This window comes from Theropithecus gelada, chromosome 11 (assembly GCF_003255815.1).
Source record: "Theropithecus gelada isolate Dixy chromosome 11, Tgel_1.0, whole genome shotgun sequence".
NCBI classification, from domain to species: domain Eukaryota; kingdom Metazoa; phylum Chordata; class Mammalia; order Primates; family Cercopithecidae; genus Theropithecus; species Theropithecus gelada.
The window spans coordinates 107,729,821-107,753,886 of NC_037679.1; the positions used below are offsets into that span (position 1 = coordinate 107,729,821).

General features: G+C 41.3%; 1 protein-coding gene across 1 annotated transcript in view; it reads right to left on the reverse strand.

Moving 5' to 3' along the window:
- GRIN2B (glutamate ionotropic receptor NMDA type subunit 2B) overlaps positions 1-24,066 on the reverse strand; it is a 417,190-nt gene that overhangs the window by 186,466 nt on the left and 206,658 nt on the right. Inside the window, exon 3 of the mRNA XM_025402402.1 lies at positions 2,404-3,002. Within this exon, the coding sequence (XP_025258187.1) occupies positions 2,404-3,002 (599 nt within the window). The remainder of the gene's footprint in view (positions 1-2,403; positions 3,003-24,066) is intronic.

Consider the following 24,066-nt stretch of genomic DNA (forward strand, 5'->3'; position numbering starts at 1 on the left):
AGTGAAGGCATATAATGTAGTGCTGTTAGTCCAAGGCTCAGGGAAGACTTCCCAGCAGAAGTAATGCAAAGACTGAAGCCTGAGGAATCTGAGGAATGAAGAGCATGAGGCAGGTAAAGGAACATCAGCACCTGTGTTTGGTGGGAAGGGGCACGCTGGAGAGTAAGTTTGAAGCAAAGAGAGGAAAGAGCTGAAAGCAAGAGAGAGCATGGCGTTTTTGAAGAACTAAACTAAGTTCAGTGTTGCAGGAAGGTAGTATGCAAGGCAGAGAAGAGCATGAGAGAATTTTGGAAAGACTGGCAGGGCCCATGAGGCTGAAGGCTTTATAAACCATATTCAAGAGAATGGACCTCATTATAGGAGCAATGAAAAGTCCCTGAAAGGTATTAAGGAAGAGAATGACAAAATCACATTTTTAGTTTTGATCACCCTGGCTGCAATATAGATTGAAAATCAGCAGAACTGGGAGGAGAAAGATCATGTAAGAAGCCCTGCAGTAATGCACGTTAGAAAAAATGGACTGGGATGTTGTAGGAGAGATTAAAACAAGAATGGCATTCTAGAGGTATGGGGGGACTAAAATCCAGGGCAAACAGTATGATTGACTATGAGGTGTCAGGGATATGGAACCAAGGGCATCTTGGAAATTTTTATTTTAGGTAACTTTGTAATAGGATATATCATTTACAGGCAGTGCAGATTTGGCTAGGAGAGGATGGGAGACTAGTAGGAGAAGAGTCAGAAGTTCAGCTTTGGATACTGTGAGTTCTAAGTGGCCATGGAATCCAAAGAAACATATCTGGCCACAGCTAAGGATACAAATTTAGAGCTCAAGGGAGAGGTTCCAGCCAGAGATGTCACTTCGGAAAATATACAGACATTAATTGTATCCTTGGGAATGGATGAGAAAGAAAGAGGGTCTAGGACAGAACCCCAAGAAGTGCCCATATTTAAGGGATGCATAAAACAGGAGTGTGCTAAGGAGCCCCAGATGGAACTGGAATAGAACGAAACTAAAGAGGTAGAAGAAAAACCAAGACAATCTGTACCAAGCAAGGTGCAATACCCAGGGATGATGGATAGAGCAACCTCTGGAGAGTTCATGGTGGAAAAATATCAGGATTGAATCACAGATATAACTACTGTGAACCTGGTTTAAGTTTCAACTCTGAATTGAAGCTCTATTCTACAGACTGCAGTCCAGCTCCCTTCTAGAAGTTACCCATGCAACCTCCACTATATGTTTTTCTAACATCCCAAGTATACCTTTTAATATTTTATTTATTAAGCTAGATGGTGAGTACCTGAGTATGCACTAAGTTTTTCTGAATACCTTTCTGTACCTCTTAATACAATTAAAAATAACTTCAAATGGATGTCCAAAACATTGTTGAATGAAAGAAGTCAAGCTATTGAACAGCAAGTATACTTATATTTCCATATATGTAACATCGTAGATTTATATCCATATAAATGTACACGCACAGAGAGATATCTAGAAAGATGTTCACTAATTATTTCTACAATGATTATCTCCAATTAATTGGATTTAAGGTCATTTTTATTTTTAAAACACACTTCTTTATGTTCTATTTAGTTTGAATTTTTGTAATGCACATACATAGAAGTTTTATACAAATAGTAAAACCACAAAAGTGTAGTATAGAATCTTCCACCCCACATAGTCATTTATTACCCCGCGGAGGAGGCACTGCAGTCATGGCTGGGTTATGCAAGGTGAGGTCTTGCTAAACAAACCAGACTAAGAGCAACCATAAAAGCCGCCTCTACAGCAGCATCCTAACCCTTAAAGGCAGAGGCTGGAAAAGCAAAAGAGACAAAAACCAAGCCTGTTTCTTTAAGGGAAGAATATCCCTCATATGACTACAGATCCGCATAACCTGTTCTTCAATCTTTCTACAATACGGCAACATTCGAAAGGTAAGTGGACTGGTCCTCCCTTATTTGTAAGTCTCCTGCATCTTTCCTGGTGATCAAGTAGTACTTACAGATCAGAGAGGCCTAGGTTCAACTCCAAACTGACCACTCACTGGCAACATGACTTTGCATAATTTATGCCTCCAAGCCTATTCTCTTGTATTGTAAAATAGAAACAATTGTTAAAACCTGACTTATGGAGTTATTTTAAGGATCAAATGAAGCCAAACGTGCAAAACCCTTAGAGTAACATGTAACACATAATAAGTGCTCAATAAGTGAAAGGTGTTTTGGCAAGGTGGGATCCAAAACACTCCCCCAATCATGACCAATTGCCATGTCCAGGGCCAGGCTTCAACCTGCTACCATCTTGAACTATTCTTCCTGCAGTTTCTGAACTTCCAACCTGTCTTTGAAGCTCCCCTCTCATCTCCACCATCAATGCGCCCTCTGTTCCACACTCACCTATTTAGCATATTGGACTGGTAGATTCTCTTCTCATGGGTATTGTAACAACTGCTTTTGGGCTCAGGGATGAAGCTGTGTTCGGACAGCATGTCAGAAGCAGCAGTGGTGATTATGGCAATTCCATCTCTCACTCTGGCGGGGAGGCCGTAGTCCCATTCATCATATGATACAGAGATGAGCCCAGTGGGGAACTCCGCAGGCACTGTGTCTGTATCCCCTGCCACCAGACTGGGCACGATCCACGTGTAGCCGTAGCCAGTCAGCCCTACTGAGTTGGCCACTTCAAAGATGTAAGTGGCTTCTTCCTTGGTACAGTAAAGAAGAATGATGGGGCTTTGAAGTTTCTTGAGCTGATTCTGGATCTTAGAATCTCCATCGTCCAGGGACATGTCCAGTAGGAGGACTTCCTCTAGCTCCCAGCCCACAAAGCTATTCTCAATGGTGCTGCGGATCTTGTTTACAAAGTCCTGGTAGCCAGGGAAATAGGTGGTGACGATAGAAAAGATGTACCAGTCATATTCTTCCATGATGTTGAGCATTACGGAAGCTTGCTGTTCAATTGATGGGCCAAACTGGAAGAACATGGAGGATTCATCCTAGAAAAAGAACAGGACAAGAAAAGGAAGAGAGAAAAAAAATCAAACCAAAGATGGTAATGGAGATTTTGAACCAAGTGGGTACAAAGATTTGTGTTCATTACTTATTATTTATATAATGCCTTTACAAGTTTGTATTTATAATAAATATTTTAAAATATTTAAATTGCAGACATTTGTAATACCTTTCTTCCAAAAATTGTCTCCTAGACTTTACAGAAAATCAACCTAGGTCTATACTTGCCTTGTCTGAAATCCTTGGGGTTACTGCCAGAGCCTAGGGAAGCTTCCCAAAATCAAATATGTTAATATTTCTATAGCAAAACATATGAAGAATCACACAGTGTAGAATAAAGGCTCTAAACGGCCTCATGTCAGTTCAGGTCAGGTTTTGTTGTCAAATGAGCTATACAAACACAAATACAGATGCTCATACAGACATACACATACATACTTTCCATTTTTCAAGGCTTTTGGATTTCTTCCTTGTGAATGTGTATCACTCAGTCACAGAGTGCATAATCCAAAAATGTCATTGATCTACACATAAACCTATCTATGGAGGTGAGATAAGCTCAGTGGTCCAGAAGGTGAATGGTACTCGGGTACAGACATCAGGGAGAAGTATATGTAGTATGAAATTGGATCAGTATATATTCTATAAACATATAAATGTTAAATTAATATCGCATTTAGTTTTCTAACTTCTGCTCTGATGATAATATATGCAGAAAAGAATAAGGCTCAAACAGTATGTCTAAGCTGCAAGTTAAAATTATTGCCATTTGAACTCATATCTGATTAAGCTTTACTTCAGACATATAGAAGACATGCTCTTTCTCTGACCTACAGGACACCACAGATCTTGGTTTGACCTGGGCATTGCACACACACTCCACTGTCAATTCTGAGCATCTTCTGATTTCTCCTTCCTTTCCAGGGAGAAGCCATTTTAAATGTCTCCCATTTTAAGCTGTGTTTCACCTGCTGTTGTGAGATGTCAAGCCCTGCATTTTATCTCTACCTTTAGCTAGATGAATCCGAAACCACAAAATGAACACCCTCTCAGTCTTGCCCTCCTCTCTTGACTATTTCCCCTGATTTCCTCCTGGGTAATGGCATCTCTTTCTTTGCTCTGTGCCCCCTATCTTCTATCCCATGGCTCATCTCCATTTTATAGCAATCCAGGCTAACAAAACTGTGTCTTTTTCTAAGGGGCAGTTCCTTCTTATCCCTCAATGAGAGCTTCAAAGTACAGTTACAAGTGACCTGGGCTTTTAAACAAAATTATATAGTGGTTTCTTAGTTCAGGAACATATTGTTGCGCAGCTGAGAAATTGCCAAGCATTTCTTCGGCACCCCTTATTGAAAAAAAATACAGACTGGGAAATGTCCAGCTGGTATCCAAAAATCCTGATTCGGCAGTGAGAGCTGCCAGCCCCCGGCTCTGCCTGGGCCGTTTGTTCTCGCAGCTTGAGCTTTTCACGTTTTCCACAGGCTGCCCCGAATGAAACCCTGGATGCTTGGTCATATAGAAGTAATTTTTCCTGCTAAGGGTGAAATGGTGCTCACCAGCACTCTCTTCTCTGAACTCAAAGATGCAGTTGAAGGGGAGCTTCATAGGATCATGTAATTGAGAAAAGCAGGGAGGGTAAGAAGGGTGAGTAGAAAAAAGGGAATGAATTTAAAATAGAATAATTATATCATGTGTATCTATTCCAAACCCTGGCCAGTCCCTGTTCCGAGACTTCTCCTAATACCTAAGTACAACTCTTAGGCAAAGCTGATCTTGTTGATAGGTTATATAACACAGTGGGACTTTGGTCGGAATGTTTGTGTCCTCCCCAAATTCATATGTTGAAATTCTAACTCCCAAGGTGATGGTATCTGATGGTATCAAGAGATGAGTGAGGCCCTCATAAATGAAATTAGTGCCCTTATTAAAGAAGCCCCAGAGAGCTGCCTTGCTCCTTCCACCCCGTGAGGACAGAGCAAGAAGGTGCTGTCTATGAGTCAGGGCATGAGCCCTCCCCAGGCACCAAATCTACTGGCACCTTGATCTCAAACTTCCCAGACTCCAGAACTGCGAGAAATAAATCTTTGTTCTTTTTTTTTTTTTTTTTTGGAGTCTTGCTCTGTCACCCAGGCTGGAGTATAATGGCGCAATCTCGGCTCACTGCAACCTCCACCTCCCAGGTTCTAGCAATTCTCTGCCTCAGCCTCCCGAGTAGCTGGGATTACAGGCGCCCCCCACCATGCCAGGCTAATTTTTGTATTTTTAGTAGACACAGGGTTTCACCACCTTGGCCAGGCTGGTCTTGAACTTCTAACGTCGTGATCCACCCGCCTCGGCTTCCCAAAGTGCTGGAATTACAGGTGTGAGCCACCGCGCCCACCCAAATATCTGTTCTTTATAAGCTACTCAGTTTATAATTAGCCCAAAAGGACTGAGACAAGTGGGAATCTGGGACAATACAATTTTATTCCAAGAATTGTCAGTGGCCTACAGAGGACGATGACAGGAAAGGAAGACCAGCGGCAGGGTGACACCCCTAGAATAGCTGTCACTTTAAAGAGACACCCGTTTGTTTTTCCTGTCATGCTTCCAGTTAAAGAAAAACTGGGGGATTCCCAAATAAGAAACATTAATACATGAGCTTCCACAAGCCCAGTGGTTATAGCAAAGTGAAGAAATGTTCCAATATGCTTCAAGATGTACAAGCTTGGGATGAAAGGCATCCCAGCGGCAAACAAAGCAGGTCTACCCATTCTGTGATAAATGAACAGATCATATCACAAGAAGGCCCTTGAATAGATGCAAAGTTCATGTGCTGTGAAACCACAGCTGGCTCAAATACATAGCAAGAGATACAAAAGCCATGAGGGTCCATAGTAAATGGGCTCATGTTAATTAGATTGAATTTAAAAGAAAACCAATCTATTAAATACCGACTTGGCCCTCCCCTCTGTTAGGCTTCTCTTAATACTGTCTCTCCCCCAATTGCAAATGGCTTGTAAAGACACTGCCAGCTACTCTGTGAAGGAAGCCAATGCATAATGAGAGTGAGAAATGAGAAAAATTAATATGGCTCCATCATCCCTCACTACATCCTTATTGTACCTTCTAGTTCTAGTATCCTCCACAATCTGATCTTTTTCCTGATTCCTCTGCCCCCATCAATGCCCAGCTCAACCATTTTATTTTGCCAAGCTCTTATTAAATAAGGATGCTTTACATGACCATTTTACCTGGCACCCAAAGGAGGCTAATGAAGCCAAACAGAAGTCAAGAAACAGAATAATAGCTTGGGCCAATGTTTTCTGGTATAATGAGTAGTCCAGTTATTATTCATTTAGTTGACACATCAATATGGTATACAGTGATCAGGAATGGGACAGCTTTTTTTCAGTAAAACTCTAGGCTAGCTATAAGTTGCAAATGGTGACAGGCTTTGCAAATTATGGCCATAGCCACAAATCAAAGGGCAATCTTCATGTGTGCATAGAGTGGAAAGGACTGGTGGCCACACATTCATCTTTGCAGGCACCCAGCATGCGCTATGATTACCACAAGTCATCAAGGATGAAGGACAGAGATATAATTCTGTTTGCAGCTCACTATGCTTCCCCACTTACATTTTTATCTCCTAATGTCATTACAAAATGTTGACATGCATGGGTCCTTGGAGCAGTCTCCTCCTAGTGAAGAATCCCAGTCGAATTTATTACCCGAATGTACTCCTTCAATTCACCTCAAGAACATCTTTAACATATTCCTCTATAAAGGGCCACCCTCACAGAGATGAATAAGCAGCACAGGGAAGGTAGAATTGTACACTAGACCCTAACAGTCTAGCACCATAATGTGGGGCCCCCATCACTTTGATGTTTGTGGTGTTTATTTGCTAATAAGAAGAAACAAAAAGAGGTGTTTTTTCATCTTTTTATCTGCCTCAGAAAATAATTGTCTAAAAAATTAGCAGTACGTAAGATTCCCCTTCTGCATCATCCAGATCCCTTATCGATCCACTTCAGAAATAAAGGATTAAGTGCGCCAGTGGCTGGTAGTGCCCCTGGCAATAGGCTTCCACCCAACACCTTTGGGGACTGTCTCAGCTGAAAAAGCCCACTTCCCCAAAGCCGTGTCCCTTTCCTGGCGTAAATGGCACTGAAAACCTGGCTGTCACAGGTATAAAGACCTAGTCTTCTTGCCCTAACTCTGGACAACTCCAAAGGGTCAGTTTATCTTCAGAATTCCCCCACAGGATTTCTGGAGCTTCCATTAAAACTGCATCACACCTATACTTCTCCTGTCCAGCCTTGTCCAATCTTCCCTTCCCGCTCATGGTGTTGATCTCAAAAGCACCCCCTAATAAAACCCCCTGCACACTAACCTCAGGCTCAGAGTCTGCTTCCCTGGGAACCTGACTCTACCCATTTCCCCCTTTTCAACACCGAAAAGAAATTGCTTCAAAGAGAACATATCTATTTTCAAATACTGAAATGACTTATTTGGTAGAAAGACAAATCTTTGCTCATTAAATTCATTAAATTCAGAGGAGAAGAGAACTGGGAACAAAGAGTAGAAGTATTAAAAGGCATTATTGGGCTCAATATAAGAAATGCATTTGCAAAAATTATAGGTTCTTAAAATGGAATGGGTCTCATAAGGTAGTGAGCTCTCGGTCACTGTTAGCATTCAAACAAGAGCTGGATTATTATCTAACAGAGGGTTGTTCCCCAGTACATGGGCTGGAAAATTTTATGATTATCCTTAAGACCCAGTTCAAATGTCAGGTCTTTTATGTATGTCATCTTTTCTAACTTGCCCTAGTCAACTCAGTTCTATCTCCCCTTTGCTTTTATCACATTTTGTACATGCCTCAGTCATCATACTTACACAGTAAACATGCCTACTTGCCTCATCCAACTAAAAATGTTTCTCAAGACTACAAACTATACCTTGTTCATCTCTAGATCCCTAGCTGACACATGACACGTTTTTCTAGTGTTCATTGTATTAATGTTGTAGAAGTTTTGTTTACTGGGTGTGAAAGTAACTGAAATGAATTTGATGATCTCATCTAGTTTCAATTTTTTTTTTTTTTTTTTTTTTTAGATGAAGTCTCACTCTGTTGCCCGGCTGGAGTGCAGTGGCATGATCTTGGCTCACTACAACCTCTGCCTCCCAGGTTCAAGCAATTCTCATGCCTCAGCCTCCCAAGTAGCTGGGACTACAGGTATGCGCCACTACGCCCAGCTCATTTTTTTGTATTTTTAGTAGAAATGGGGTTTCACCATGTTGACCAGGATGGTCTCCATCTCCTGGTGATCTGCCCGTCTCGGCCTCCCAAAATGCTGGGATTACAGGTGTGAGCTACCACACCCAGCCTCGTTTCTAATTTTTATGCTGACGGCACATATCTACCTCATAGAAATAAAGCACGCCTGAAAAGTTATACATAAACTGTGCTTTTACAAAATGTGAGGGGATCCCTATTGTAGCCAGCCAGACTGACAGAAAATGCTATAGTCACTTATTTACATCTCTTTGTAGCAAACTCCTTGAAAGCAACATCTATACTCATTTCTCCTAATTCCTCTTCTCCCATTCTCATCAACTGACTCCAATTAGACTTTCAACTCCACCACTTCACGGAAACTCCTCTTGTAAAAGGCAGGTGACTTTGATATTGACAACGCCAATGTCCACTTGCAGTCCTCCTTATCTACCAGCAACATTTGATGTCCTTCATCCAATCCCTGCAAGAGTCTGCTCAAGGGTACCAGTGGCTCTGTCTCGACGCCCTAGTCTAATGCTCAACAAAGAAGGATGTTCTTTTGTAAACGTAAGATGTTATTGTCTACCCAAAACCATCAAAGGCTTCCCAGTGTACTACAAAGAACTAGCCAGCACCCTTGATTTGGACCCCCTATTGGCCCTCGGGTCCCAGGCCCTCACTCTGCTCCATGCACTCTGATCTGTCTTGAACGCACGCACACATCGTTGCTCCAGGCCTTTGCTCTAGCTATTTCCCCTGCCTGAAACACTTTTTCTCCACCTATCCAGGTATCACACATGCACCTCTTCCACGTCTTTACTAAAATCTTGCCTTCCCAACGAAGTGCTCTCAATCCTGACCACACCATGGAATGCTGAAGCCTGTCCTCACTTGTCATAGGCATGTTTGATCCCCTCGTCCAGCTTTGCTTTTTCTTTTTCCCATAGCATCTCTCATCAGACGGACTACATTATTACTTATTTGACATGTTTATTATGAACTCATCTGCCTCTTCCTAATTAAATGTGAGCACCAGGAGGGCAGGGATTTGTATCTGTTAGTTCATTGCTATAACCCAGCACCTAGAATTGAGGTCTGGCCCACAGGGTGCTCTCAGTAAATATTTGAATTTTTTTAAATGGGGTCATGGATGCTGCAACCAGATAGCTCTCAAATCTAACTTGTCTTTGTTGGCTATCCAATTGTGATTATACTTTTCCAGCATCTTAAAGTCTTTCATATTATTCAAATCTCAGTACTGTATAATATCATAGCGATTTTAATCCTGTTAGGACACTAGTATAGCTTCAGATTAAATCAATCTGGTTTTCCTCCTAGTATCTTTCCTATTATATTAATAAAGAAAATTCTTCTGTTCTTCTAAATTCAGTTCTTGAGGAGGATCTGTGTCTGAAAAAGTCTAGAACTGTTAGGCTTTCCTTGAGACTTTCTCCACCAGATTAAGGAAGGCAAGTGTAGAAATGATGGGCTAAGAGGCCAGGGTTACCCAGCTGTCCTGAGAAGTTCTGAGTATTCCATCTTCACTTCCACATTTAGCACAGAGTAGGAGCAGAATATGGGAGACAAAAAAATCTCTTTCTTCTCCCATAATAAGGGGAAATACTTTCCTCTACTCATCAAATCCTCAATGATCATCTCCTTTGACAACTAGAAATTCTGATACCACACCATCACTTTGTTCTGGTGACTGAGGCTGGAATTAGTTCCTTAGCATGGCTCTGAATAGTGTCAGAGTTTTGGGAGCAGTGTCTTGCAAGATAGGATAAATTTCTGATGTTCTCCAGCCTCACCATTAATCAAAAACATCATGACTGAAACACACAATGGAAGCATATTGATATAGAATCATGATCTTTCCTGCCTGTTAAATGCCAGACCCATTCTTTTCTTTAAACCCTTGCACACAAAGGAGAACATTCTGAGTTTTCAAAGAAATTCAAGCAGATCTGACAGATTTAAGAGCCACTCTGGATAACTACACAACTTCCGCAGAAGCCAGCATTCTTTTTATTATTTGTTCTTTCAGAAGATAATTGTCCGTTCTACTTGAATTTGGCCCCATTTTCCTCCCTGACTGAGTCTCTCTTTGGATGTGCTTTAATCACCAAATTTAAGCCACAGTAGAGAAACAAACTAAAGGTGTTCATTCACTCTGAGAATGTCTACAAGATTCTTGATATTCTAGGTCACAGAGACAATTTTATGGCCAGAAGAAAGCAATAGGAAGTGTAATAAGAGGAGAAGGAACAGGCAGATTCCCCATCACTAAGATATCCAAATTAATTACAGAATTAAAGTAAGGGAGCAAAGGGCCTGGAGGATAGTAAGAGCACTTCGAGAACGTGTTTGTGCCCCTTTGTAAGGTATCAGGACTGCTAAAATCTTAACAAGGCTGTTTCATTTCATCTTAAAGTAAAAGTCCTTTCCAAGGCCTACTCCATTATGCAAATCAAACCTACTCTCAGACGGACTGACTTGCATTTTTATTAAGAGGCGCCTTTCTATAAGAGAGCAAGCTCTCAAGTTCAGCAACAACCGGGTTCTGTGACTGAATAAACATACTTTTGAATAAACATACTTTTAAGTAAACACAATGGAAGAAGACAGGAAAACAGGAAAGGTTGAAAGAAATGAAATGAGTAGAGAAAGGGTGTGTACATATTGAACTGTTAATTAAGTAGTAGGGTTATCAATATCACACTTAATTTATAAAATCAAGTGTGGTCAACACAGATATAGATCTGGGAATTTATAGAATACAATGAAAGGCATCATAAAACGAAACCTAATAACCAAAAGAAAAAATTGATCTTTTTTTTTTGGAAGGGAGTCTAGCTCTGTCACCCAGGCTGGAGTGCAGTGGCGCAATCTCAGCTCACTGCAGCCTCTACCTCCCAGGTTCAAGCGACTCTCCTGCCTCAGCCTCCTGAGTAGCTGGGACTACAGGCGTGTGCCACCGCGCCCAGCTAATTTTTTGCATTTTTAGCAGAGATGGGGTTTCACCATGTTAGCCAGGATGGTCTTGATCTCCTGACCTCATGATCCACCCACCTCAGCCTCCCAAAGTGCTGGGATTACATGTGTGAGTCACTGCGCCCGGCCATCATTTCTTCATAGGTATGAAATACTAAATCCAAAATTGCCTTATCTCATCAAAATCATCTTATTTAACCTTAGCTGAAAGGACAGCATCTACAAAAGAACTGTGATTATTACTAAAGAGCAGAGTTAAGTGCAAGCCAGTGATGGCACTTGACGTACTGGCGCATTTTTCAGAGCAAAGATGTTGACATTTGTCTCAAATAAATTAACATTCCCATCTCTTCAAACACATTTGATCAGAACATCACGTTCATATACCAAGGGGAGCAGAGAAGCGGAAGGGTAGAAAAGGCGTGTTTATATTTGATTAAGCGATGAGTGCTAGTGCCTCATATGTTGCTGAAAATAACACAAGCACTGGTTCTAGATACAGTGATCTTGCTTGTGCACATGGGTCTCTTCAAGGGATCCCTGGGAAACAAAGGGCTCTTTGCCTTTCTGTCCCAGCTCCATATGGAGTGGGAGACTAGGCATGGCTGAGTTTAAAATGTGGATCAGTCATGCTTGTTTGGCCACAGATTAACAAGCCATTGTCTCCAAAGGCTAAATCCAGAAAGAAGTTTTCTGAGAAAGCTTTCTCCCCCCACCCCCCCACCAAACATCCAGCAATGTGTTTTTCTAGGTCTGTAGATTGGAAAACTGATCAGTACTTCCTCACATATAGCAAAGTACGGCTGTTCACAATCAAAGAGGCTTTGAATTTATTCACATCTCCCAAACCAATTTGGTCCTCCATCTAAAAGAGGCAATGCATTTTGAAGGGCTCCAGAAATGAAAATAAAATTGCATAGAGGCAGATTAAAAAAAAAAAAAGGAAATCTTCAACAACTTGTCAGCACCTGCATGTCCCAGCTTCATTCAACTATAAGACTTTGAACTTCAGTCACTAAGTACTGCCTTCTGATCTTTAAACCAGGATGGGCCAAGTACTGTCCTCACCAACACCATCTTCTAAAGCTGGCTGGGCTGCTTTAGGCCCAGGATTTGGTGAACGGATTGTGAGCCTGGCTGGGTGCAGACATGGTCATCCAGATGAAGCCTGTCTTTTCATGTGCCTCCCACGTGCCCAATCCAAGGGACTAAATCACTTCCTCATGTTCTAATTTTTATTCCAGTCTCCAGTGGATGAGGACCCTTATTCAGAGCCTCCAACTACATTGGACAGTCCATGAGAAGTTGCCTAAATCTTCGATTCTGGGCTTCCTATATCTACAGATGCCAGCTGGGGTCTGATACATCTACTCTTTCCTGTTCTATATGAGATGATTAGGCCATTATTAGTGTCAACACATCTATGTTGCCTTTTTCCATTACTACATCAAACTCCTACATACCCACACTAGCCTGAATCCCACCAAGGGGGTTATCTGCTCTTAAATAGGGACTCAGAGCTTGCTGACCTCCACCCTGTGGCAGGCAACCCCATGGCAGGGTTAAGTCCAATCTTTCCTAGCTTCCTGACCCTCCCTAGACCCTGGCCTGCAATACAAATTGTGTTCAGTGTTTGACTGGTTGCATCCAAGTTTATTTGAGATTTTCTTTGTTTGCTTTATACTGAGAATTGCTCTCCTTTTCCAGAATTATTCAACTCCTTCTTTTACTACGGCTCATTTATAGCTGCTGGTTATTAGCACTAAAAATGGATCTTTAAGACTTCCGAGTTTCTAACTGCTTACCTTCACTTTCTTGATCTCTAACTCTCCTGGGAATGGACATGTGAAGTTTCATTGAGAGTGCAACACAATCCACTAGGATGGATGCCCAGCTCCTAACCTCATACAGGGAGAAACACATGAAAACTAATTTTCTAACCACACAATTGTGTCCACAGTCCTAGAAAACAGCCTATCCTTTTCTCTATCCATACAAAAAAAAAAAAGGATATTAGTTTAGAAAGTACAGAATGCTAAGGATTCAGTTGCCAACACAGTCAAGAGACACTCTCTCTGGCCCAGCCCATCCCCTCTGACTTACCAACATCCCTGGAGCCCATCTTGTCCCTGCTTGCTGCAATCAGCACTGCAGCCCAGGCTGTGACCTCCTCCTTCTTTGCCTCCCTTTTTCCACAGTCCTAATTCCACAGATAAAGACCCCATCAGAATGCTCTAACCAGCTAACACCAGTAGCACAACAAGTGTTGCCATTCTTCCCTGTGGGAACTTGGGGAGCTGAAATGCTGTTGCTATCTCAACTTGACTCTGGGAGATGGGCCAAGCCGGGAAAAGCAGCAGAAATCACTTATAGGAAGTACCAGCGTCGATGGAAATAAGAATAAATCTTTCCCAGAAATAAGAACTTGGCAATTTACTTGGCAAGTAAAATAATGGGCTATTTACTCATTTTTATTTTAAAATTTGTTTATTTGTTTGCTTTCAAACCACATTCAGTGGTCTCCAACATTTCTATCGTTGATGGCATTTCACCTGGATACTTTTCCTCTGGTGGAAGTTGACAAGCAGACAAAGAGGTCTTCGAAAGAAAATGTCATTTGTTATTTCAAACAGAAGGAAACTCGGGGCTTTATTCTTGCCCCCACCCTCGTCAGACTCTGGAGTACACAGTCACTGTTATAATCAGATACTAGTACTTATTAATGGCTAATCTGAATCCTTCACAATGGGGCCCCTGCCTATAAATGAATCATCCCAGACAAGTATGAGTGCGACATGCAGTCTCGATATCTTTAGAACTGGCAGTAAATCAACTCACCTGAAGCTATCAGGCTCACATCGGCCAACTGTGAATTCTGATCCACGCTAACAAAACAAAATGGGGGCATCCTTATGGCGCAGAAATGACATTTTGATGTTAATTCAGTACTGCCTAAAGGTGCCGATCTGCTCATCTTTTACAAGCACAGATGAAACTCTCTGTTAAATGCCAGCCCAAGATCTCAAAGAACAGACACTAACCAGAGTACCCTGAGAACACATTAGTCCAGCTCATAGTAGGACCACAACTAAACCAGTTTTGTAGAATGTAAGTGAAACTAGATTATTTTCCAAGTCTTCAGAGAAAAGCTCACAATTTTCTTCAGTTACGTAAGCCAGTCAGTCCAGCAACCTGACTTTCAGAAATTCATCCCCTTGTCTGTCTTGAGTCCATCATGCTGCAGATTAAGCTCTTTGGCTCTCATGCTCTCCTTGGTGGAAGGCACATGATAAGCCCTCAAAAATATTGTCAGTATGAACAAAACTGATGTCAAGATGGATGATGTTTTGTCATTACCTTGCATGTACAGATTATTACTAAGCCCACTCTCAGTCTTTTCTTCCTGAGCCTAAACAATCTCCCTTTCTAATTCATTTCTTATGACAATATTCACTGAGTACTTAGAGCAGGCTCCGTGCTGTCCATGCACTATGTGAATATATTCTCATATTCCATTGCAGTAGGCCCTGATATTTTCTCCATTTTACCAATAGAGAAAGTGAGCTTCAGAGACATAAGGGACTTGCCCAAGGTAACTGCTGGAAAGAGAACCTATGTAGGTCTGGCTCAGGGTGCACCCAACAACCACTGCAGCATACATTCTCAAATTTCTTTTATTCATCTCTGTAGCTCTCATCTGAACTGTCTACACATCCTTGTTTCATTAGGAAGCACAGAGTGATGACAGTAGTCTAGTAAAAGTCTAACCTCTGCCTAGTATATTACAGAGATAATTTTCATGAATTCCTTACGCTTCAATCCCATGCATCTATCCACTGGCACTGCTAAGTAGTGATGGACTTGGTACACATTATTACTCTGCAGTGTTCTTCTACTGGACATGCATACAACTGATTCTTTGTAACATTATTGTTTGCTAATCAATCACATATTAAATGCTTATAAGGTGCTGGAGGAAGTAGAAATGAAGTATAAGCCATCATCATCCTCAGGCGAACTAATTGGAAGATAAAAATATATAAAATTATTGATGATGTTCTTTATTTAAATGCCAGCATGAAATTTAGAATATAAGTATCCCAACAATGGTGAGAAGAGAGGGCACTATGTCTGGAGAACTATATTTTTCAAGCTTCTTTCTACTTATCCCTCTTTTTCCCAGTTCTCCCACTAGTTTTGTGCAGTAAGCTAAGTAAACATCCATGTGCATTTCAATCCAAATGCCAGACTGTGAAAAGAAACAAAAGTAACACTGGGCCTTGAACTGTTCCTTGTATTTGTCCTCAGGTGGACAATGAGCCTCTGATATCTACTATCTCAGACAGTCAGGTGAGGGCTAATAGGCATACCATAGAGTATCACGTCCAAATCATAGCTACAGTCTAAATGAATTATACATAAATCTTTTTCCATGATCTACCCGGCCTTTCATTTTCATCTCAGAAGATTAGATTAGTATGACAGGATTTGTCCTTTATGAAGTCAGGCTGCCCAGTTAAAAAACCTTCTTCTCTTCAAATGATTGCAAATTGATTTTGTTAAGATTTTTATTCTTCAGAAAAGCTGGAAGAATGATAATTCCTCATCTCTTCTCTTCTCTCAGTATATTTGATTTCTTTACACTGGCCTTTTCCCTCTAGCCCTCTGATAGTTTTAACAATTATACACACTGATCAGGAAATCAATCAATTATTTCAGTGTTCCTACAGTAGAGATGATGTGGGCTTTCAAATTTAAATCCAAGCAACTCACAAAAGTAGCCTAATGTTGGCCAGGCATGGTGGCTCACGCCTGTAATCCCAACACTTTGGGAGGCCGAGGTGGGTGGATCAGGAGGTCAGGAGAACGAGACCATCCTGGCTAACACCGTAAAACCCCGTCTCTACTAAAAAATACAAAAAAAAAAAAAAAAAAAAAATAGCAGGGCGTGGTGGCGGGCACCTGTAGTCCCAGCTACTCGGGAGGCTGAGGCAGGAGAATGGTGTGAACCCAGGAGGCGGAGCTTGCAGTGAACCGAGAGATCATGCCACTGCACTCCAGCCTCGGGGACAGAGCGAGAATCTGTCTCAAAAAAAAAAAAAAAAAAAAGGTAGCCTAATGCCAGATTTTCCTTCTCCAGTTCAATTGACTAGTTCCTGTGCTCCATTCATTTACACAGACATAGATGACTACCTAAATGCTATCAGCTCTCAAAACGGCCTCCATGTCTATTAAAGAAACGTATTTTTTTTTTTCTAATTTTCTTACTGATGAATCAAGAGTATATTTTAAAGGCTGCTTTTATTCTTGGCACCATGACATAAGTGGATATATACTAGCAATGGCACCCATGTGTATTAACAGTATAAACAGCAACATAGTTTCTCAACTTTTGCCAAAAAAACCCCAGCATATTATCTGAGCTAGAGGTATTTCCAGGTACAAACAGAGTAAGGCACAACGTTTTTGTCTGTATGTTGATGCTTATTTTGGTTATATATGTAACAATTTGCCAACAGAGTTACCAGATCACGGGGGGGTTAAGTTTGCAAGTTAGCTTCACACAGATGAAAGATACCTTGGTTCATAGGAAAATGTCCTCTTTTGTTCATATTTTTTAGTTCCATGAAGGTGCACAGGTTATCAAAATTTTCAGAAGAGTCCCCAAAAGACCTCTCGTCAAGAAACTCCATAGTATCAGTAACCTAGTTACAGTAAGTTATTAATATTGAAATCTTCCGTGATGGAGGGTAAGTTTGTCTCTCCTTAATTCTCTCAACTTCTTAATCCTTTCCTAATGTAAGGGAGAATAACCTCAGATTACCCTCTCTGTTCCTTCACAGAAAGGTAAAATTTCTCCTGCTTTCTTTCACCACAATAAAACTCTTCAGCTACCTAATTGGCCTTATTTATTAAATATGCACTAAAAGAGGATTTTCACTTTGCTCAGTGAATGCCTTCTAAAGTCAGAATTAGTTAAGCTTCCTTCTTTGATATGTCAAGTCATCATATCCATCATGCCCAATTTTCCTTTTAGATTACCTGCCCTGGTTCACAGCTTCAGCTCTTCTTTGCACAACATAAGTATTGTCAGTCAGAGGTGGGTGCCTGGCTGAAACAGACCACCTCAAAGCTGGCCAGTGCCTGCAGTCTGGGCCTGGCTAGAAAAATGGGCCAGAACCATCAGACCCTCTGTCTCTCTCAGAAGTCTGAACCAAAACAACTGGAAAGAATGGCAAGTCTTTCACCTATAACATGAAACAGAGTAAGGGCCATGACAACCAAGGTCATGGGCACTGTGAAGTAATGAGGAAGCAGAAGCTACGGGATAGCAGGGGATGCCTCCAGTAGAAAGGGAAGTGGCTCAGATGCAAGTGGAAAGCAAAGAACCCAAGATCTTCAAAATACAGACCATATGTCCCTGAGGGAGACCCAGTAGGAAGCCAGGCGGGGAGTGGTCTTAGTTCCTCCCAGCTTTCCAACTCTAGACACAAATATCCTCGTAGTAAATTGCCTGGTATTTTGTTTTTATTTTGTTGGTTGTTGTGCAACAACTTAGCCTTTGCTCCTGCTAATTGAAAGAACCTAATTAAAAATAAGCAGGTAGCTGGGCACGGTGGCTCACGCCTGTAAACCCAGCACTTTGGGAGGCCGAGGCTGGTGGATCAGGAGGTCAGGAGATTGAGACCATCCTGGCTAATACGTGAAACCCCGTCTCTACTAAAAATACAAAACATTAGCCAAGTGTGGTAGCAGGCGCCTGTAGTCCCAGCTACTCAGGAGGCTGAGGCAGAAGAATGGCGTGAACCCGGGAGGTGGAGCTTGCAGTGAGCCGAGGTTGTGCCACTGCACTCAAGCCTGGGTGACAGAGTGAGACTTCGTCTCAATCAATCAATCAATAAAATAAACAGGTATAAAGGCTACCGCTAGTTACTATTTCCTTGTTTTTACAGTATCATTCTTGGATTTTATTCTACAGCTTCCCATTTTCATGAGGCAAACATCTGCCTCCATGTTTACCTTGCTCAGAATGCAACAGAGCTAGAGCTAAGGTGAGAGTCAGGTTTAGTCCCCTGGCCTGAGACAGTGGACAGAGCGCCCTCAGTAATGCAAGGTCACTCACACAAGAACCCTCCCAACCCCACCCAAGCCCCTTTTCTTATTTCCCATTCTGTTTTCATCCCCTGTCTGGTTGTAATATTCATTCAAGTGTGGCTTTTTTTTGGTCACACGTTCTCAAGATGGATGGCGAGCTCGCCGCATTCATACCCAGGGCTTCCTGCATGAGCTCCCAAGTCCCCAGGCACGTCTCTGGAGCTGTAAGGGTATACATTCACAGCATTCCTCCATCTGTTCTTTCATCTATCCAGCCACTGGTGTTTATTCAGTATGCAGCTCATGGCTAACAGAGAATTGGGCAGAGCAAGCAGGGACAATTTACTTGGAGATAAAGTCAAATCATACACTTGAAGATTTATAGTTTGCTTGGAGATTAAATACTGTTTGCATCAGCAAGCTGAGTAATAGATGCTAACAAAACCATATCCCCTTCACAGGCATAGGAAGGGTTAATCAGAAGTTGCTTACAAACGTGCCCCCCAAATAATAAATAAGCAGGTAGATGGGGGCTGGTATCCCAGATTGTGTGGGGGATAATCAAAGATGAGTGAAGCTGCATGAAACTCTGGGATGGGTGGCTGCTCCACATGTCTGAACTCACTGGGACTCACACAAACCTCCACTAGGTCCTGAGGAAGGTTCTTTGTGTAATATCAAGCAGATGTTAAACTATGAGGAAAGTTAGCTATTTATTTTATTTGAACTTCTATTTTGTTTGAGTTTCTGCTAATCTTTATATGGCTCTTGGTTTCTAAAATTTTCACTACATCCAGTTCTCTGCAGCTGCAAGAGATGAAATTTCTCCTATCTTGCTCTGCTCTCTCAAATACTTTATCAATGGGTCTTGAACAAAGGCCAAATTCACCAGTATTCAGCTTTTCCTCATTGTACATAAGGTTGATCTGCACTTTGTTCAAATCACGTCATTCCCCACATCCTTAAGAATTTTGGATGAAAGAACTGGCTCTGACCATCAAGGTTACAGCTTTGTTTTTTCCAAATCATTGGGTGTTTCACATTGGCCTATGAAGTGTCCATGATCACTTCAAAAGAATTTAATGTTCATTGACACTGACCAAGTTTGATTCACTTTGAATGTATCAGAATATGACAAGGTAAGATATGAAGTTTACTCTCTGTAAAATGGTGGTTAAGCGGTTGTCAGAAAGACTAGTTTCTGAAATATTTAATAGGCTTCACAGAAATTTGGTGTGTGAGGGGAGGTTGCAGAGTTACTTGTTAGCACAGATTTAAAAGTCAAATAAACATCAGTTTAGTCCTTGGTATTAGCATCTCAACACAAGCTGCAAAGAGAGGTAGATATGTGCTATTTATTCCTGAGAATAATGGTCTAAAGATATTCTGTAATGGACAGGCCCTGGTGTGTGTTGTTCCCCTCCCTGTGCCCATGTGTTCTCATTGCTCAGCTCCCACTTACGAGTGAGAAGCTGGAAGCCATCATCCTCAGGCAATTTATTATGAGGATATAGGTGCAGAGAGTTGGACAGCTGTGAGGAACTAAAGATATTCTGTAATGGATTCTATCTGACAAGAACCAGGGGCACCAGCCTCCAGAAACCCCTATAAAGTTTTACTCCCCATATTTCTTCTCCAGGTGCCTCAACTTTCTGAATGATTTTGACAACTGGTTTCTGCAGCCACCATTTCACAATGGCTTCTAAGTAACTGATATGGTTTGGCTATGTCCCCACCCAAATCTCATCTTGAATTGTAGCTCCCATAATTCCCACATGTTGCAGGAGGGACCCAGTGGGAGGTAATTTAATCATGGGGGTGGGTCTTTCCTGTGCTGGTCTTGTGATAGTGAATAAGTCTCACGAGATCTGATGGTTTTATAAAGGGGAGTTCCCCTGCACAAGTTCTCTTGTCTACTGCCATGTAAGACGTGCCCTGCTTCCCCTTCACCTTCTACCATGATTGTAAGACCTCCCTAGCCATGTGGAACTGTGAGTCAATTAAACTTCTTTCCTTTATACATTAACCAGTCTTGGGTATGTCTTTATTAACAGCATGAGATTAGACAATACAGTAAAAACCTAAAATTTAGACTTTCATCTTGATAAACCCACACAGTTTTACAAAGAAAGGTTTAGTAAGTAGCCAAGGTAACAAAGCAATAAGTTCAAAATAGAGCAGAAGCATATTGCTGCTATATATATATTTAAAAAAAGAACTAGATTTGGAATCAGAAATTTAGATTCAAATCTGAATACTTAGCTGTGTGCTCTTTGAAAAGTTATTTACTGTATCCAAACCTCATTTTCCTCCAGAAAATAAAAGTGTTAATTCTTAGCTCATAGAACTGTAAAGATAAGAAAGTCCTCAGTACAGTGCCTAGCACACAGTAAGTTCCCTGGTTCATTAAGTGTGAATCTATTGACCACATATTATAGCCAAGAATATAAGTGAGGATGAGTTTCATTTCATACTGGCTTACAAACTGGTTACATTGTTAAATTCACTGTCACTTTCATTGTCCTCATGATCTAAGCATCAGTCATATCTGATCAAAAACACAGCTTCCAGTTTGACTGGTCCTTCAATGTAACCTAGAACAGCATGGGCTCCTGAGCTGTTACTTTTGAATATGTCTGAACACTCCACCTCCTCAGGGCCCGGTGTGGGTCCCACTGATTTTTCCCATGACTTTAGGTCATTCACTCAGCTGGATGATTGCTATGATTTCTGGCCCAAGAGAAAATACCTCGCCTCTTTCTTGCTTCTTACTGTGCAGTCAGATGTCTGAAGAATGTTCGACAACCCATTGAGGATACTGATTCCACTGTTCCATAAAACTCATGTTCTTCAGCTATTATTCCCAGCTGCTCGCTCACCTGGTCTCAGATGGATCAGCTCCCTCTGAGGAGGTTTGGTTTGTGCCACTGATGGCTCTTTTACTACTAGGTTACCTTCCTTTGCCAGACACAATTCCACTTAAGGAAAACAACCTCTTTCTTCCCATGTGAAAATCTAGATTTCCTCTAGGCTTGTCCAATCTAAGTTCTTCCCCAACCTGAGGAATGCCATCAGCTTTTGTCTCATCTGCAGACTGGTTTGCTTTGAGCATAAAGAAAAGCTAAACCACCCACTTCTCACTCCCATTCATGCCCCCTGCTCAGTCCACAAGCTCCACCCACTTGCCCTGATTCTTTGGGATAATTCATCAGCTGCAGTGTACTCGCCGAAGTATCAATTTAATATCAGCACATCATAATTTTACAATATAAAATTCTCTAAGTACCCACATAAAATAATGCAAAGTAATTCCTACTGATAAAGAAACAGTATTTAAATCATGTCTGCACAGAGTAAATACCTGAACTAAGAGCAAGAAGAGGTAAGGCAGAAGTAAAACTTGAAATTCTGAATATCTGAATCACTTAAGACACAATTCTATCACAGGCAACATTGCAGCCTTGTAACAGGTTTTTTTTTTTTCTTTTACAAATCAACCAATTTCTAAATATCTTCACAGGCCTATAAAATAATCACATTTCCCATTGCTATTTCTCAAGATTAAAGCCACCCCCTGCTCTACAGCAAATGTATTCACATTTAACAAAGTCTCAGCCTCCATTCTCACCCACCGTCAAAGGTGAAGTAAATGCTCTAAGGTCCATTCTCTGGGAGGGTCCAGAGATATCATGGACTATAGGTGGGTGGATTTCACACTCCAACACAATCATAGGAAGAACTCTTGAGCAGACCCAGACCAATGGGGTGATGGGTTGGAGGGGACAGTTAGAACTGCAAAAGTGACCAGTGTTTCCAGGTACCCACCTAGTGACTCACAGACACGTACTTGGCAAGTTCCTATCCATTCAGCAATAAAGGAACTGCATTTGGAGGCCTATATTTCCCCCAAGTCTAATTTTTTTTGGTTTAAAGTAGCTAGCATGTCCTTAGTTGAGTGTGTTCATGCACACACCTGCACAATATTGAGTGTTTATGTATAAAAATGCAGAAATGAGTCATCTCAGACAGATCTGTACATTCAGAGCTACACATCTGTCAAATATACCTGAGGGGGACCATGGTGCCATGGCACCTAACATTGTCGTAAAAGCAGTTGTTGTCTGCTTCTTCTTTAAGGTGAACACAGAGAATCACCTTGGAACAGAAGTCTACATCTTCCCAGAAGTGCTCAAAGGCAAACAAATGCCTCTTTTTCTGGAGGGGAGTAAAAGAAGACTTTTGGGGTATGACGAAACTATTCTTCTTGGTATGGGCACACTGATTTCTGGAGAAGAGGAGGAGAAAAGCAATAAGGAGCCAAGGATTCTGTTGGGAAAAGAGAGACCAATACTCCAAACCCCTTCAATATTACTACAAATTCTTCTGTTGATTGATACAGTCCAGACTGAGACCACGGACAGCAAAGGAAAATGGTGGAACATTCCATGAGACAGTGGGGAATTTGAGAAAGAATCCAGCTTGACATAATAGACTAGAGGTACATAGAGGGGAACTAGTTTCACACAGGATAAGGCTGAATCTGGAAGTCCTTCCAGACATACATACCCTAGAACAGTGGTCCTCTCTTGGGAACACTGGGTAAGCAAATGAACCAACTTAAAATATTGCAAACCTAAGACAAACCAGAAAAATATGTATAACAGGGTCTAGTACTGGACCACTCAGACTGTCCAATTCTCTCTTCATCTGAGGTCTAGAAGCAGGCTGACACATGGCCTGAGTAAACTCCTAGTGCTCTTGAAGAATCTGGTGCAGATACTAGAGAGAACTTCAGAAAGGAAAATTGCTTTTCTGCTCATATGGACAGAAAGGAGTTTTAGTAGTAAATTTTAAAATAAGAGACGTGATTTCTCTTTATACCCCAGCTAATAACCAGTACAAATGGGTGCAAAACTGCTTATGCAAAAGATAAAGATAGAACCACTTTAGTCTAATTTAGATAATTTTGCTAGTGGGTTTTTAACAAAACGTGAAAAAAATAGAAGTGTGATATGGTGAAAGGTGAGCATCCAGATGGTGAACTGTGGCTCATTTTCCTAATATGTGGAAAACAGTGTGACTTCAAGTCAATGTTAGCAGAAAACGCTCACCCCTGGGACAGAAACTAGGAATGATATGAATGGGAATAGTCTTGAGTCTAGAAGAGGCACTTTATAATTTTACAGGCCTCAATTGGGGACAAGGTTATAGCAGGAGGGATTAATATCCACTAGGTCTTGCAAAATCAAGTGTACAAAGTAAGAGTAAATATCATTTTAAAATGGTGCCGTAACACATGCAGTGCCTTGGTAAAGACATTGTTTCAAGAGTTGTCATTGAGGGACATGTTTGGCAAATAGTTTAGCTTTATGTATTTACTTCTAAACACATAACATGCGTTCAATCTTTCCTGAGCACTTACCATATAAAAGGCCCTTTCCTAAGCACAAAGAAGATTACCAAAAGTAATGGGAAATTATCCTTGATCAAACAGAGTTTACAGTTTTTACACCTGGAATATACAAGTGACACTAATGTAGAGTGAAACGTAATTATCACAAAATGAATGAAAACAAATATATGCAGCATAGGAAAGGAAGAGATCACGTGTGATCATGAATCAGGGAAGTTCTCATGCAGGAGAGGTAAGATGATGATGACGATGCTGGTGGTGGTGCTGTTGCTGCTAGTGG